Source organism: Agrilus planipennis, unplaced genomic scaffold (assembly GCF_000699045.2).
Source record: "Agrilus planipennis isolate EAB-ADULT unplaced genomic scaffold, Apla_2.0 scaffold9, whole genome shotgun sequence".
Classification (NCBI taxonomy): Eukaryota; Metazoa; Arthropoda; class Insecta; order Coleoptera; family Buprestidae; genus Agrilus; species Agrilus planipennis.
In genome coordinates, this window is record NW_020442467.1 from 1,155,747 (window position 1) to 1,175,012 (window position 19,266).

Consider the following 19,266-nt stretch of genomic DNA (forward strand, 5'->3'; position numbering starts at 1 on the left):
GGCAGAAATTGTAAAAATTCGGTTATATTTACGTATTCGTGTTCACAGGAAAAAGTAAACACAAAAACTATACTGAAATAAAATTTTAATTTTCTTTTGACGGAATCCTTAAAACAAGAGTATATATGTTTATATGTATAAAAAGTCTGCAAGGTGACAAAATCATACTAAGACATCGTTAATCAAAATCTGATATAGATACCAACTACAAGAGGCAGAAATTGTAAAAGTTCGGTTATACGTAAATATATTCTTATTCACAGGAAAAAGTAAACACAAAAACTATACTGAAATAANGAAAACTTTCATGACTGAAGTGAAAAATTTCGAAATTTTGAATTAACAATTAAATTTTCTGATATTTCCTGGTTGGGTTACATTCTCTGATAAGCCCCGGTTTTCCCGGTCTGTGACCATCCCGGTTTTATTTAACTAACGATAAATTAACACTATTTTTCTCGAAAAATTAATACACCGCCATTAAAAACTGCATTTTCAGACGGAATAAAATATGAATAACAATTATACGTAGAATGACGCTTCCTTTAAATTAAATAATCTTTATACTCAAAATCTTCACTTTATGATACCAAGTGAAATAATTCGAAAGTCTTAAAGTTTATAACGTTGTGGTTAGCGCTTTATAACACCTTTTTTGATAAGACTCGCTACGACAAACACAGTAAGATTATTGATAAAAAATGTCGGTCTACGATATCAACGATATGCTGATTAAACGGTTACAACATTTGCCACTTTGAAGTATCTAATAATAATAAATCCATTTATGGAAACGAGAATGACTTATTTCTAGATTAAAAATGTGATAATAGGTAAGTGATAATAAATCACTGGTGGATATGACGTGGCCCACTGCCTACCATATGGTGTTTGATAACTTCATTTATAAACCAGTTCGATCAAAAAATTTGAAACAAAAATAGTGTAAACTAAGTTAAATCCAGAAAAGTAACTAGATTTAAAGTTTATTAGTTTTAATTTAATTTTGAATATTTTATGACATAATGGAGAGAAGATTGGAAAGAGTAGGACAGCAGAGGGCGCTATGAAAGTCAATAAGAAATTCAGGCAAGATAGATTGGTAGGACATCTTCTCAAGCATGAAGGGCTAGTTAGGGCAAATTGGACGAATTAGACCTAGATTAGATTATCTACTATTCACAAATAGTTAAGGACGTGAGATGTTTTAGGGAAATACGAAGATTAGCTCGGGATAGAAAAGAGTNCATAATACGACAAGTAGTTGCAGTAAATGGAAAATATTCAATTATATTGCGACAAAACTAGTTTTTTTATGTATATTTCGTCACACCAAAAACAGTTGCATCATATTTAACATTCGTTATGTTGCATATTAAATTTGGTGAATAATTGTCAACAATCAATTATTATTCTTTTGTTAATAGACAACGAACCGAACTCCATCTAAAGATGCAGATGTTGAGAGCAATTATTATTATTAGTATTATGAAAGTGCGTATGGCGAGCGCCACATTGTTGAATTGTTGTATGCAATTGTGTTTGAACAGCAGTTGCGAACGAAGAACTTATTTCTTTTCCAATCCTCCGGCCCGAGTTCTTCGACGTTAACCCAGGCGGCTCTCGCAGTAATTTTCCATGACGTCACAAACGGCGTCGCCTTTTCGAATAATAACGCTACGGGATCGGCATTTGTACGTGGAATTCGCTTTCCGCAAATTCGGCACTCGTTAAATATATTCTTTATTTAATGCGCATACTCCCGGATTTTCTTAGTCATTATGTAATTTAGCACAAGGAAATTGTACAAGCATCTGCGCGAAATGTGAAACAATAAGTGCACGCTATTTTATGAACTATTTAATTAGTTTAGTATATATAATGCAAGGTACTGTTCAGAAAATACTACCCACAAATAATTCAATTAAAAATAATTTGTTTTTTAATTAATCCGATCGAAAGTTTTACTTTGTGAATGTTCTAAAAATAATTTCTTCGAAGCGTCACAATTGAGACTTTTAGGCACAACTAAATTTTACAAACTTTTTTAAACTAAAAAGAAAATTGGCTTACCTTAAAGGCCTCTTGTAGGGGAGTCGTATCTTGTTTTCGAGACATAATTGTATCAGTAAAATTTGGCAGTCTTCCAGTCAAACAAAAAAAAAATGCAACTAAATTTCCTAGCTTGTTTTCGGATCAACAGTAAACGTTAGAATGAGGAGGATTTCGATTTTGGATCTTGGTAGGCGTCCGTTTCGTTCTAACAATCGCGTTCCCCTTCCTATCATACCGCACACATTCATACACACATTTCACCGACAGAAAAATACGGAACGCACCCGTGTTTGTAACCTTCCGTTGCTGTATGTATGTATGTATAAATGAAATTTTCGAGTTTTAGTTCGTTGCAAGTTGAAACATGCTCGGCCTTTTTTTATTTGAAACGCACCAAAATGTAACAATGAGAGTTCAACCGTCAACTGTTTTCGGCGCCCAGTCGTTTGTTATTCATAAATGTGTGAAAATGAGCATACGCACGTGTTGAGATAACTTTATCACAATGTCCATGTACTTTTCACAATAATGAAACAATTATTACGCCACGCACCCACCGCGCCGGTATTGCTTGTAAACTATTTTTCGGATTTTTCATTTTCTAGTTTTTGGCCCTAAATTAAACCAAAATTTCGGTAATCAGTACGGAGTTCCAAAAAAGAACTAAAAATGGACAGACATTTTTAACTGACAAGGAATGAAAGTCAACTGCTCTTATGTACAATACAAGTACTTCCATCATTTCATCAATATTGTCTATACATTGGAATCTCTCATGAGGTTGTCAGTCCTTAGACTGGTTGGACACGCACCTCCACTGTTTCCTATCCTGAGCTAATCTTTGCATTTCCCTAAAACTAAAACAACCCACATCCTTAACTATTTGCGAACAGGAATCTAACATAGGTCTACCTCTACTCCACCTAACTCTCGTTTTTACCAACCTCTCGCCTATTTCTTATTGACTTCCATTTTTTATTAGAGTCATAGACTCCTCTGTTCTCCCATTCTTTCTAATACCTCTTCATTTCTAACCTTCTCTATCCACGGTAACCTTTTCTTTTCCGCAGCGTCCACCGTCCATGTTTCGCACCCGTAAAGAGTCGCGCTGCAAACATACACCTTGCTGGTCGGTGTTATTTCAATTCTCTCATGGATGACCTATCTATAAGAAGAGTGGTATGTGCCAGTCCCAGTCGGTTTGGTGCTTATTTACGATGCTTCTTTGCTTTTTAAATTGGTTTTCAGAGAAGCGTTAAATCGTTCAACGATTCCATCAGACTGCGGATGTAAGAGAGTAGTTTTCGTTTTAGTAATGCCTATTAGTTCATTGATGTTCTAGAACAAAACAAAATTCTTATGGTACTTTATATCAGCTAATCCAGTCATTGACAAGTTTCTCGGAAACGTGTGCCATTCCTGGTTCAGTGTTGCATAATAATAAAGTAATCCATGATTACCAAGATGTATTGGCTACCGGACTCCTTCACTGAGAATGGTCCTACCACGACGATTGCGATTCTTTCAAAATGGCGCTCCCACGTTGTACTGCTGCATTCTTCCACGACTCCTTGTCTTCGGTCCCCTACTGGCGGCGCAGTCTTCCACATCGCTTCTGTCTCATGACCAATAAAATCGCTTGTGTATCTCACCTAGAGTCTTAATAACACCAAAATGTCCTTCGCCATGGACTGCTTCTAAGATATCTGAAATTCTTTTCTTCGGAAGTACCACTTAGAACTTGTTTCTGGTTCTATCTGGACATTCCCACAATCTTTTCAAAACGCCGTGGTCCAAGTTTTGAGAAGTCCACTGCGCCCAATAACTTTTCTTTGTTTGACTAAGGTGGCATCTACCCACTATGATCTTAAGGTTCCGGATTCTTTCCGTCTCAATATTGGGCCAATATCTTCGTCCTTCTCCTAATTTTCGATTAATGCTTTATCGTCCCAGGATCTCTCAGGCTAAAAAATGGTTAGATTACAACAGATCGACACCAGCTCTTCCTTCTTCTCCGCAGATAAACAATGTTTGTAGTTTTTCACGCAAGGTGTTTGGGATAGTGCATCTGCGTTTCTGTGTTGTTTGCTTGGACGATACTCGATGTCAAAGTCATACTCTTTAAGTCGTTGTAACCATCGTGCAATCTGCCCTTCTGGGTTTTTGAATTGCAGTGGTCACTTCAGTGAGGCGTGATCCATTTTTAAGAGGAATTTCCGTCCAAACAAGTACTTATGGAAATGTTCCAGGGTTTTAACCACAGCTAGTAGCTCTCAATGGGTGACACAATAATTTCGTTCTGGTTTCGAGAATGTTTCACTAATGTATCTCATGACCTTCTCCTTTCCATCTTGTATTTAAGATAACATACCACCAAGACCCACATTACTGGCATCAACAATGAAAGGTGTAAATGTTTATACCGCCAGTTGATGTACGAATTCTTGAGAAGCAGAGAGGTAAGCTAATTTCATGAGGCGCTCCACATCGAATTCAAATTGTTGAAGAGTCTCGTTACTTCTTTTTTTACGACTTTTCAGTTGTATGTGGTGTGTCTGCTGTAGATGTTTATCACCGTACCTCATTTCTAGGCCGTTGACAAGATGGTGGAAGTCATACTGTTGAGACTCGGGAATTCTTTGGAGCTTGGAGTATATCCAGCGCCTCTCCTCGTAGAGAAATTATTAGTGCTGTTGTTTTCTCTAAATCAGTCCAAGAATTTGCCTCTGTCGCTGCTCCACACCACTTCAGGTAAACAGACCACGAGATTTTTCCATCAAAAGTTGGAGGTGTAATTTGTGATGGCCTTGCACCTGAATCTTCAGGCCTTGCAGTAGAGGGCAGTCTTAGCCTTTCAATTGCTTCTCTCATTTCTTCTATCTTATTTTCTATTATGATTTCCCTTTATTCTATCTTCTTTTTCATTTCATTTGTAATATCATTCCTTCATTCTCGTATTTATTGCTTTCATTTTCTGTTTCATTTCTTCCTTAGCTGCTTTCAACTCTCCTTTCATTTCTTCCTGTCCTTATTTCGTTTCTTCTTGAGCTACTTTCAATTCTTTCTTTATTTCTTCCTGTCATTTTTTCGTTTTTCTGTTTCATTTCTTCCTATCCCATCTTTATTTCTTCTTAGCTTTTTTCCGTTTTTTGTGTCATTTCTGCCATCATTGCCATTAATGCATTTATTTGTTTTTCCATTCTTATTTCGGTACTTTAGGTTGTAACTGGCATGAAATATTTCGATTATTTTTGGAAACTTCGATGAAACTCTTCGATAACGTCAGATTTGTTCTTCTTTCATCAAGAGCTTTTCAATATATGACTTGTTAGGGTTACCTACTCGAAGCTAGAGGAAACAATCATCAACTAATTGCGATTGATTGGGTATCACTTGTTAAGTTTAATTTCAACTGAAAGATTGTATTCAGCACTAACTTATTGCTAATAACATTACGAAAAAAATCTGGTACCATATTTGAATTGTCTATGCTCGTTAGTCTCCATTAAAAAAGATATCCGTTTGTAAATTATTTAGACACAACGTTACAATTGTATTAAAAAAATCTGAAGAGATATTTAAAACTATCCTGTTCTTTTTTTGTGTTAATAATAATATATATTTGCCATGTACCTATATATTTAGTTAAACAAAAATATTTCGCAATAGACAAGCACAAATAAACAGTGTACTTATCCAATTTTTACAACAGAAACTACGGAATGATGGAAAAGTTGCTAATTCATGCTTACTTTGGCCTTGAAAAATATTAAATCAAAGTTGAAACGTTAATGATAAATAATAGAAAGGAATACTTTCTACTTTACTCATATTATCTGACTGACAAGGGAGATAAAGAATTCAAAATACACATTATCAGAAGCGCCATTATATGTATACGTCAGCCAAGATAGAATTCAGGACTCACTACGACCCTCAGTTATGGGCAGCCATACTTATTTCACGCGTAAGTCGATAACAACAGGAGAAGATACAATCACAATGTAGAATTAATTTTTAATATGATAGCGTAAATAACTCAAACTCTTAACTGCTCTATACCTTAGAATTTATTTTGAATAATGTGCATGCCAATGTGTGAGCCCTTTTTGTGAAATAGAATGTGTACACCAGACCTTTGAATTTTTCCGAATACAGTTTTTTGAAATTTTCACCTTTTTATTTAAATATTATTGATACTAAAAACAAACAAAAGAATTTGGTAAAGGTCTAGATTATTATGGTGGCAGGGGGGATTAAAAGAGGAGGTCTTCCTGAGTAAACCACCATGAAAAGTTCGCGGCGGTCACACCCCCATAAAAAGTTATGGGGTTGCAAAGTTCTGTAATTTTCCAATTTTCATACACTATAAAGTCTAATAAAATTTAATAGATTACCTATTATTACTAATTATCCAACATTTATAATATTGATAATTAAGAGCCAAAAAAAAACAATTAAAAAACATTTTTTAATAGTTGTATCATAAACTTGATATCAACATTTAATAAAATAATAAACTTTGAGTCCCCATAACTTTTCATGGGGGTGAGAACGCCGCAAACTTTTATGGTACAGTGATTGGGGAGACCTCTATCAATCCCCCCTGCCCCTACCCCCGAAGAGGGTGGGCGGGATAATCTAGACCTTTACCAAGAATTTTTCAACAAGGTATTGTCATAGCAAATTTGTCTGCGAAAATGTATTATTGTGAAAAACTTCCAAAAAAACTAAAAAAATGAGCTTTTTTGATTGGATCTCATGAACGAACTCTCATATTTAGTACCACTTTGAGATTTTATACTTTTTAGGTACAAACTAGCATATTTAACAGTAAAAACCCTCGGACGCAATTGTTCCTTACTAAAACCCCTATTCAATATCCTACTCTAAAGTAAATGTAGCTGAATCATTTGACATTAACATCTAGAATCTGCAGTTGTATCTCTCGTTTCATACTAACCACTTTGTAGGTACATACAAATTACAAACAACAATAACAATACGTGCGTAATACAAATAAATAGAAAAGTTCCATGTATTATAATTCCTGAGTGTAGAGTAATTCCGCTTATCGTCTAATTGATAAAATTTCTGTTGTGGCAATGATTCATTTGCAATTCAGACGAGAGACGAAAGATAAAATATCAGTGAATAGAATACACTAATTAAGTAAATTTCAAACGTCACGCTTATTGTAAAACCTACGAAAACATACAGTATTGAGCAAAAGTTATTCGCAATTAATTTTTTTAGTTTTTCAGTTAATGCATAGAGTGTTAGGAAACTGTAGATATAGACATATAGGAATTAGCGTTAGAAACTATGCGCCCTATACGGCAAGGGCAATAAATAATTAAAGGTGACAAACTTATGTCGTTTCAAGTATTTTTAACAATAAAAATATGACGTTACATTCCGGTTGGTTATAATTATTACTGATTGTGAGATTTTTAGCATTGGTATGAACTGTCGAACTATTAAGACCAGCGCAGGGACGTTTCTAGCAATTTTTTTCAGGTGATGCGTCAAAATTGATGAATATTTAAAACTTTTTCTTCAATTTTAAAAATATAAGACTCGATTCTGCCTAATCTGAGCATACTGAATTTTGATATAATTTTATATTTCTCACAGAAAAACGTGAATTTTTTCGATTTTTAATCACAATTGTTTTAATTCAAACGCTACTGGAAAATATTTCGTATTCTTATTAAACATGTTAAAATCTGTAGGGTTCGATCACCATCAAAATCCGTCAAGAATTAAACATAATTGATAAATCAACACTGATCAATTTTGACTCCCAGTCTGAGGAAAAGCTACCCGAAAAACGCCTCATTGAAACGCTACTTTATCAATTTCTGCAATAATCTGAAATGGACAAATGCATTAGAGTAACTTTTCTTCTTTGTTGGTTTGGATGTTTGCTAATATTAAATAAAATAATTCGAAGTGGTCTGTATTCTGTCGAAACTGCCAAACGCGGATCGCAATTTTGATCTTTTTGGATATCATCAGCGCGTCGCAGGCAACTCCGACAGACCAACTTTTACCTGCTGTCTTAATAGCGCGTTTAAGAAAATAGCACAAATGGCGCGGTAAACGCCATCTGTAGTACGATGCTACATTTTAGGATTACGTATGATTCAACAGGGTCCATTTAAATATATGAATATCTACTTGCTGAAACGTATCCGATGAGATCCAAAAAGATCGAAATCGTGATCCGCGTTTGGCAGTTTCGACAGAATACAGACCACTTCGAATCATTTTATTCGATTATGGTAACGTGCCTATCACGTTGAGGTTAGCTACGCCGGGATACGTTTCAGCAAGTAGATATCCATATATTTAAATGGACCTTGTTGGAGCATACGTAATCCTAAAATGTAGCATAGTACTACAGATGGCGTTTACCGCGCCATTTGTGCTATTTGCTAATATTGTCTGAACGATTGAAGAGGAAATTGTAGAAGCATTTGAGAATGTTAAAAATATCGGGAATAGAAAAGAATAGATATGAGGAGGTATTAGAAAAAGTAGAACAGAGGGCGTTGTGGAAGTCAATAAGAAATCGTTGAGATAGGCTTTCAGACATGAAGGGCTAGTTATAGACGCTCTATCTCTTGTCCATTATTTTCATTTTGTACAAACGAGGTCTGTTCAAAAAGCATCACGAATTTTGTGTTTTTTTAAAAATTATTTATTTGTTCATGAATATCTATTTTGTTCCCTTTAAAGTAATCCCCACCAGATATTATACACTTGTGCCAATGTTTTTTCCAATCCTCGAAGCACTTCCGAAAGTTATTTTTTGTGATCTTGTTCAGCTCCTCCTTTGATGCCATCTTTATCTCCTCAATAGTAGCGTAGTGTCGTCCTTTCAAGGACTTCTTCAGTTTCGGAAACAAGAAAAAGTCACAGGGGGGGCAGATCCAACAGCTCCTTAGCAATGTTATTGCGATTCTGCTTTTTGGTACGAATTTCGCGGCGACCCGTTTCATGCCCAAATCATTGGTAAAAACCGAATGGCTGGAGCGAATCGATATGTTTAAGTCCTCAGCAACTATTCTAACGGTAATTAGACGATTGGCCAATACTATTTTTTTCACTTCATCAATGTTTTCGTCTGTTGTTGACGTGCTCGGGCGTCGGCACGCTCTTTATCGTTCACATCTTATCGGCCTTCTGAGAACAGTTTGAACCATCGATAAATGTTGCTTCAGTAAAAGATAGCTTCACATTCGGAATGCGTCCGCGCACTTAATTTTGTTTTTCATTCAAATTTTAATACAGATTCTTTGATCCATTTTTTGGAATAGACGAAAATCGAAAACGAGCCAAAACACGTGCAAGCAAAGCAGCTGTCAAAAATTAACTGAACATTCACCATGCCGAACTTATCGGTATAAGTGAGAGACGTGAGTATCAACATAACGCCACAAAAAATCGAAAATCAAATATACGTAACCCATGGAAATTCAAAATTCGCAAAATTTTTCGACAGACCTCGCATATCTATGTGTATGAACTCAATATGTTTATACTTTTGTCTTTTGAATAAGTATAACAAAGAAATCGATCCCATTTTCATCGGAGGCTGGTTCGATGAGCTAATTTTCCAATCAAAATTGCATTAAAACTATGTATGTGTCGCATCAAAAAATGTGGTTTCGGAACACCGTGGTCTTTAAATGAAAATGGGGAATTCAACCTTTGGGGCTGTTTAAAATCATATCTACCAGTTTCTTGAATGAATTACTTGGTTAAGCGTACCTGCATTATTACCTTATTAATGCGCAGTATTGGGCATCGAATGCTTAGCTGGGGTTTACGACTGTTGCAAACCAGTTCTTGGCGACCTATTGTTGCGGTTATATAACAGGTACGTCAGCATACTAATGTCGAACCAATCGAAGCATTCTTACTAAATTTATTACTATCTGACTAACTTCAGGTGGTCACTCAGGATCTTACAGCTTATGCATAAGAAAAGTGAATACACATTCGAAGGAAGAAAAATGCCACTAAAGCTATGATAGTTTTTAAGGAAACCGGTGCCGCTGGTTAAACATTTGTCGATTTCAAACCAATCTTCCAATTTGTACCTGAATTTCTCAGGTGGATTCTCACAATGGGATACGTATAGCCTTTAGCTAATGAAGATACGAGGGAAGTTTAATAAGTCTATGGGGACTCTGCATTATCAATTTCAATGGCTAAGGATTAGTTTATTGAATTTCTCTGTGATCGTACCAGCGCAAGATACGCCGAATGTTCATACTGATCAAAAGAGGTCGTTGCGCCAGAAATCGCCGATAAAATCCATGGAATGATATTGGACGATCGAAAAATGAAAGTGCGTGAGCTGTCTGAGGCTGTTAGCATCTCAATTGAGCGGATACATCACATTTGGGCATGAAAACATTATCGACTATAAGTGCAACTGTGTGACCATTTCACCGGAGCGTTTGGCGATGTTTAACCGAAATCCGAAGGAGTTTTTGGACCGTTTCATAATCACAATACACTGGAGACTAAAGAGTAGTCAAAACAGTGGACTTGTCCAGAGGAACGTGCACTGAAGAAAGCCAAAGTGTGTCTGTAGGCCAACAAAATCATGGCGACTGTTTCCTGGGATGCACGCGGTCTCATTCACATCGATTACTTTGAAAAGAGTAAAAAGATTACCGGAGAATACTATTGGGAGCCGTTAGACAGATTCGGCATTGATTTGAAGCAAAAATGACCGCATTTAGCAAAGAACAAAGTGCTCTTCCACCAGAACAGTATGAACAGGTGCCCACGTGTGTAGCTGCCGTGGCAAAAAAACATAACCTGGTCTACGAACTGCTACCCTATCCAACATACTTTCTCGATTTAGCCGTCCGCGACTATTTCCTGTTTTCAAATGTAAAAAAGGCGGTAAGAGATTTGGATCAAATGAAGAGGTCATTACTGAAACCATATTAATTGAACCCATGACGTAACTACTGGGTGTTACGCACATACACAATTAAGCAGAATAAAATAGTCTTAGGGGTTCGACAAAATTCCATCGAATCTGTCAGATGCGATTCGAAAAACAACCGTCAGCCGGTGAACATGCCGAGGACAGTCCTACAGAAAACACATCAACCTGCCTGCTCTTATTAAACAACGTTCAATAAATATGTGCAAATAGTGTGCGAACGCCATCTATAGAAAATTGCTACTTATTGTGGGATTGAATAATGTTCGACAAGGTCCTTTTCTAGTAAGGATTGATCGACTTGTCAAACTGAATCTACTATTATATGTGAGTGGATTGTAATGCAGATGGAGCAACAGATCTATACCAAAATTAATGTAACGGTTACAATAACTGGAAGTTAAGAATAAATATTATTGGTTAATATATGTAGAAATTAATAGAAGTGCTATAACNCGAGTGAGATGATTCTTCCCTTTTCATATACTGTTTCGACACAAAAGACTATTGCCGCCACTTTGTACATATTTTTAAATTTAGACAGGTAGTAGTATAGTTTTGTAAATATTTGTGTACAGCATCGTACTGTCATAGTTATTGTATTATATTATTGCAGATCGTTAGTCTTAAGTAGGTACGTAGGAAAAACGAAATTTAGGAAAATAAGAAAATACCCACCATAAGTAAAGACCACTGTACCCTTTAGGTAATTGTTATCACTCGGAAGCCTCCGAAATCTAGTTTGTTTTAACATCAGTATGTAAATAGTTCATGTACATCAATACATAATTTGTTAATGTAGGTAACTAACGCATAGTTAGCATACCTCATTTTTGAGTAAATAAGGTTTGAGCAGCCCTCACCCTGCTTTCGTCCATTTTAGAAGATAATATAAGAAGATAAACTTACGACAGAAAATGAACCGAGCGGCATGACCTAGAGGTTTAGACCATTGCTTAGTATTCGGGAGGACGCCGGTGCGATTCCGGTTACGTCTGCTTTGGTCCAAGTTTTTCTGTGGTTTCCTTGGATCACTTAGGCAAATGCTGAGGCAGAAATATTCCACTGATAATCGCTCATTCTCTTTTGTCTTCATTTCGTCCGTCTCATCTTTCTCACCCGAACCACTACCCACCCATTCCCACGATTCCTGAAAGGAGGCTGAAGAAGGCCTTCCGAACTACCTTTCGGCGTAGTCCGGAGGGACTGCCCGTCCACCAGCATTAGTCGCTGGTGGGAATGAAACACCCAAAAGTTTTTTTTTACAGAAAAAGAGTCCATTCTTGACTAGCTGAGACATTGGTTCTCTAAATCATTTAATATTCAAAAGAGTTCACTTTTGACCAGCTGAAACATTAGTTCACCATAACAAGCAATTAGTATTCAAATAAGTCTTTTCTTCGACTAGTTGAGGCAATTCCTCCCAAACATTAATTGACTTATATTCATTTCTAAGTTTGTGTAAATAAATAGTTTTGTATAAACTTTGTGGTCTTTCGAGTTTTTAAGTGGTACAGCAGTACATCCGTTGAGGTAATTTTTTAACTATCCAGCATAAAAAACATATACCTTGTAGGTAAGTGCCCTCTTCTGTAGCCGAACCCAATAGTATTGCGACCGCAGTCCGGCAGGCCACCCTGAGCTGCGAGACGATCATTAAAAAATTTTCGTGGATACTCTTTAAGTTGCGAAAGGGCTTTGCTTGCCTACGGGATGGACGGGCTTGCTATGGGAGTGGAAGGAGAAGAAAAATAGAAAGTGTGGGTCATTACTGCTTACTCTCTCGTACTCATTGAAGGGTATGGAGTGACCCAAGCTAACCTCAGGTAGCGGCTTCTACGAAGTCATAGTTTGTCTGGTATCTGGTTCTCCACCGGACGACTCTTGTTTCTGCTTTTTTCGTGTGATTTTCCACGATTGTTACGATTTCAGCTTTTATTTTCGTAGGTATTCTACGACGTACATTTTTGTGTTGTGGGAGCTTTTCTGATATTGACTATCAAAATTTACCATTTTTACGGTTAGATACAAAACAGTTGTTTCTCAGAGATTTTTATCAACACAAAAATATTGGTATTTTTGCCAACTAAGATGGTAATATCTTGCTACATGGTACAAATTTTATTAATTACTGGTACAAATACCAGGAAACTGAATTATCTGACATAACTGTGGGGCGGACTTAATTCTACTTATATTAATACTGAAGCCTATAACACCACGCCGATCGTCCACTCTTCACACCCGTACAGAGTTGTGCTTTTAACAATCTCTTCCAAATTTGTAAATTGAGCACTAATGTTGTTTTCTTCTTAAAAGCAATTTAAAGTAATTGTCCAGAATTGGGGTCCAGACCAAAATCGCTCCAGAAAATTTTTCATCAATTTCCGGTCATTCTACATAATAGAATTGTATATTAGAAGGTGAGGGNTATATTAATTGGTTTTACATATGTATGTAAGTTACGTTGTCAGTTCAGTTGGACAAGTTGAAAAACCTTATTGAAACTTTGTCAAACGTTTTAAAATAATTCAGTAGCAGTAAATATCCATTAGATGGCGATGTCTATATGAATATTAAATAAGTAAAGGATGAATGAAGAAGTATTGAAGGCAAGTGGAGGCGGAGAAGCGAAGTTGAAGAGATTTATTTATACTAGACATGCAAAAGGCTGGAAATCACAAAACACCACTAGAAATAGGAATCCATCAATAACAATAAAAGAAAAAAAAATGGATTATTACATCAGAATTTTACATGCCAAACTGACGTGAAAAACACTTAAAACTGTCATTGTAAGAAATAATCAAGATGATTGTGATGAAATACAAATAAATGAGAACATTATCAAAGATAAGGCTAAATTTAACGGATACTGTATTGAAAGCGTTGAAGATGATCGCGATGTTACTCCACTGGATCTCAGTCGAGAAATTTCTAGAAAACATTAATGCTCATGAAATTGGAATACAGATACTAACTGTTACAAATTACTCATTAGTGGCAAGAGTAATTCCCAAAATTTTAAAAATAACAATAGTAGATACCTATAAAAAAGTGAATAGTAGAATTGTTACCCTTGTATACAACAATCAATAAACGAATTACTATAAATTGACCCCCTTTGAAACCTGATAAGGACAAAAACAGCACGACGACATTCTATAAAACTATCAATCAAACTTAACAAAAACATAACATTAAATAACGTTATGATGTTAAAATTAAACCTTAGTGTCAGTATAAAATTCAAGATAAAGTGAATTAATTAAAACCACTACAGATAATCTCAACTTAATGAGGAAAAATTGTTGCTGCTGTTGAATCAAACCAGGGTCCCTGGTTATAAGCACCATTACTCTACCACTAAGCTACGAGGGGTGAAAGCAGCAACAATTTTTCTTGAGTCTGTAGTCATCATCATAAGGTCGTCAGTCCTAAGACGAGTTGGACAGCACCTCCACTCTTTCCTATCCTGTGCTAATCTTCGCATTTTCTTAAAGCTAGAACAACCCGTATCCTTAACTATTTGCGAACAGTAATCTAATCTAGGTCTACCCCTCCTAACTTCCGTTTCTGCCTCTAATATGACTCTGACTAGACCTTCATGCCTGAGAAGGTGTCCTATTAACCTAACTCGTCTATTTCTTATTGACTTCCATAGAGTCCTCTGTTCTCTTACTCTTTCTAATACCTCTTCATTTCTAACATTCTCTATCCACGGTATCCCCGTCATTCGCCTGTTTAACCACATGTCGAACGCTTCTAACCTTTTCTTTTCCGCCGCGCCCACTGACCATGTTTCGTACCCATACAGCGCCGTGCTCCAAATTTTTCGAATTTCTAAATTAACCGTTCGCGAGCATACAAGTGACTTCTTTTTATTGAAGGCGACTCAACCTGCGCTAACCTCTGCTTTAAATCCCTACTATTCTGTCTTATCTGACTTCCTAGATACCTAAAAACGGTCACTTCTTCTGATTTTTCGTCTCCTATATTTATATTCGCTCTTTCCCTACTTTTCCATCCCTTGCATACCAGTATTTTTTTTACTTTTATTGTATCTGTAGTGGTAAAAATTAATTCAAAAATTTATTTATTTATTTAAGTGTTTTTAAACAGCTTAATGTTTATTACTAAAGCACAAAATACTATTTTCGAGATAAAAATATTAAAATAAACAAGAAAAATAAAAATAAGGACAATTTAATTGCTATTATTGAAAAATATAAGCACAACACGAACGAAGTGTATATTAAAGGATTAAAGCATACTTGTGTAGAACCACTAAGATATCATCGAATTTAACTAACATCAGGGTGCCTTCATAAGGTAGTCCTTTTAGTACAAAACATAGGAAATGTCTCCATTAATAAAAATATTCCTTCTTACAAGAAAAAGGTAAACACTGTAAAAGAAACACTCAATATTAAAAGCCAGCGTTTTCAATTTTATAAGAAAACAATTTCGTAATAAGTTTTGAAGTGTAGAATGTTGACAACAAACATTTTTTAACTCTTAACTCTAATGACTTCCAAGTAGTAATTTTACTATCTGTTTAGTATATAATTTTTACGATAAGTACCTAATAGTAATGGAGTGCTGCTTTTGCAACCCAGGCGTATTTTGTTTACCATTAACTGATATAAAGTTTCTTTACCTGCGATATTATTATTAACTGTATGTATTGTTAAGTTTAATTTCAACAGAAGTTCATATTTATCACTAATAGTGATACTACGTGAACAGCTTGTCATTAATTATCGTAAACGCTTTATTGCTAATTATATATAATACCTACGATCATATTTGAATTGCCCATGCTCATTAATCTCTCATTAAATCTATTATTTGACTATAGTTTCTTCAGACTGTCGGAGAAGTAACACTAAATCCTAGAAAGGTCTCATCTAGAACAGTTTCAGTTGGTAAGAGAACAGTGCCCATTTGTATGGACAGCTAGGTATCTTTCAAAGATTTTTCCTTTTCTTCATTTCTTAGAAAATGCACGTAGGAATGTAGAACTCTCATTCCTGCCAGTTACTGACCTACACTCTTATGTGAAACCAGGGTCATATGTAACCTATTACAAACCTTTGGCATGTAAGAATAATGGTGCCCTATAACTTTGACAATTGTTTTTATTCCTTTACAATCACAATAAATGGACAATTCCAAAATAACTCGGAAAAGTAACTCTTTTAGCATTCACAGGTTATTGTTTAGAATTCTTTGTTTATTGAAAAGTTCTAGTCAGTAGTTATTGGTTGATTTACTCAAAATAAATATAGTTATCGGTAATAAATATCGGTTTTCGGTTGGTGGATGGATTTGGCAGGAATTGACCGGTTGCGGGGCCCTGGACACTTGTCCAGAGTGTCCAATGAAAAAGAGGGACCTGTGTAAAATCGAAGAATATGGCGGAAGGTCCTCTCTGGCCCCCTAGAATTGTATGAATGGGTAGGTAATGGTTTTAGGGAGAGGCAGATAAGATGAACAACATAAAGGCAGGAAAGAAGCAAAAGTTTATTATTTACGGCAGTGGTTCTTAACCTTTCATGAGACATCATTGGATAAAATTTCTGTCTTGCCATTGACCGCCAACTGTTTGGAGGTAATATACGGTAAACGTTAATAAATAAAGCGTTGTTCTATCGATAATAATTATATTTTGTTGAAAGCCAACATTTTATTTTTTTTACGAAAATTACTTCAAAGGTAAGTATATTATTTTAATGCGATTTTTGTGACTGCTTACTCTACTAACATCTCAATCTTTGGTTCAATGTTAGTCAAAGCCAAACGCATATCGACAGTGGTATCCAACCGATTTTGGTGCTTATTTTTAATTATCCAGAAGAGCAGAAAACTCCTGGTCGTATAGATATGTTGATGAATAAAATTATGTAACGTATAGCAATTTATTGAATCTTCGGGAAAGAAATTGCCTTTTGGCTCCAAAAATCTTCAAGATTAATTCCCCTGTCTCGAATGGATCTTTCAAGTTATTATCGTGTTGCATTTTTTTGAATTTCGTCAGGCAACTCAGAAACATTCACAAAAAGGATTGCGGATCAATTTCCGAATACATTTACTCTTACAGTCAAGAAAGTAGCGATTGAATTCACGTTTTAAGTTTGATATTACTCCGTTAATGTTATTCGGTTATTTAACTATTAATTACAAATAAAAATACTGAATTTTATAGAACAAACAAAATAGCTCAAAACCCAGTAAACTACTACTACTACCACAGTTTACTTCAGTCCCTGAAGAAGGTAACCTTGTTAACGAAAAGTTTTTCCAATCTTCATATTGAATTTTATGTATTTCAGATATTTTCTTTATTGTACTTAATGGAAATTCTATAGATACAAATGAATTTACTTCTGGAATTCACCTTACACATTTTCTAGGGTCCTACGTTATTTATATTTTTCAGGAATTGCATGATATATAATTAAAATTGCTGTAACATTCATGTATGTCCAGTATGCTTTTGTAGTATTTTGAAATTTACCTCATAGAATAGATAAGTATTAGATTTTCACCTTGAGCAAAATATATATTAAAAAAAATTAAGTAAGTCAAAACTATTTCTTAACTCATTCCAAAAATTTCAAAATTAACTTAGGTACTTAATCTCTAAACAATCAAACTAATAATTTTATATGTAAGTACAAAGTCTATCTTGCGAAATTTCATTGAATACCCTGACGAAGGACTACAGTAAACCCCGGCAAACAGTGATGACCATAGACATAATACATAATGATAAAAAAAAGCAAAGAAAGAAATTGGAGAACGATTGGGAATTGATTTGATAAAAGTAGATACCTCATCATCATCATAAGGTCATCAGTCCTAAGACTGGTTGGACACGTACCTCCACTCTTTCCTATCCTGAGCTAATCTTCGCATTTCCCTAAAATTGAGCATTTTACATCCCTAACTATTTGTGGACAGTAATCTAATCTAGGTCTACCTCTAGTCCTCTTAGCTCCTGTTTCTGTGTCTGTGTCTCTAACTAGCCCTTTATGCGTGAGAAAGTGTCCTACCAACCTATCTGGCATATTTACTATTTTGGCTATACCATTATCATCCTCTAAGACTGCTTGAACACGCACCTTCACTCTTTCCTAATCTGGGATGGGAAGTTAAGCTAATTGTTCTAAATGTCTCGCACCTATCCGCGCCTCTCTTTCTAGGTATGGCTACTACCACGTTACGTTTATAATTTTCTGGGACTTTCGCACTTACGTAAATGTATCTTAGTAGCTTAAACATAGGATCTGAAACCTCTTGTCCTGCATGTTTCCGCCTGTGTCCCATCTATATGCATCTTATATAATAATTTTTTAAAGTTTTGTAATGCTACATCGAACTCTTCTCTCATTATGGGATGATCTAGCTCATCTATCTCCACACTATCTTCCTTTTCTAACATATCTCGTAACTCATGGCCTGCATGTAAATTTTCTAAGTATTATTTCCAGCTGTCTGCATTTTCCTCATTTTCTATCAAAATGACCCCTACCTCGTTTCTTAGGTTCAGGTTCAATTTCTTTTGATATTATACCTTTACCCTTTAGTTACACCACTGGCTACTATAAATAGAATATTTATTGCGTTGTCTGACAGTTATTAAATGCTTTCCTAAAAACACTGAAGTTTTTAGCCGAATGTGTAAATAAAATTGATAAATTTTTAATCAGTATATGTTAATTTTAACTTTACCTGATATGAACGTATAAAATGTCTTAAATCTTTAAACAAACAAACATATAACAAAAAAAGCTGTTTTCATTTGATACAATACAACATCTTGCCTTCAAGAGCGATAAGGCCGTCCGAGACAATGACAATACAAGGGCAATGTTCCTTTCTTTTACCACATAACGTATAATCCTTGTTAAGTTGAAAATGTTAAAGTTGATTTGAATATTTTAGGATACACATAAAATACTGCGGTAATTGTAATTTGTAGTTACAAATGATGGATTATCTACTTTTCATTCACTTTAATTCGACATTTGAATTGAATGTTGATCAAAATCTATAATTCAATTAATTCTTGGTATTTTAATGTGATTTATTATCAATCGAGATTCAAAGTAGAAAGAGGAGACTGTGGTAAATATTAATTAAAAATTAAAAGGAAGACTTATAAGTGGGCGAAACAATTGTCCGCTCAAATAAAGTTTTTTTGTGGTAATTAGGGGTGAGTCTTCCTTTTA

The 19,266-nt window shown here is 35.2% G+C and overlaps 1 protein-coding gene across 3 annotated transcripts in view; it reads right to left on the bottom strand.

Moving 5' to 3' along the window:
• The window catches only part of LOC108737029 (proton-coupled amino acid transporter-like protein pathetic), a 169,644-nt gene that overhangs the window by 25,935 nt on the left and 124,443 nt on the right, over positions 1–19,266 (bottom strand). Inside the window, exon 1 of one of the 3 annotated variants that reach the window (XM_018469678.2) lies at positions 2,074–2,382. The exons of the other annotated variants lie outside the window; for them this stretch is intronic. Coding sequence (XP_018325180.1) covers positions 2,074–2,118 — 45 coding nt within the window. The 5' untranslated portion in view covers positions 2,119–2,382. Of the gene's footprint in view, positions 1–2,073; positions 2,383–19,266 lie in introns of those variants that run through there. 3 annotated transcript variants of the gene reach the window in all.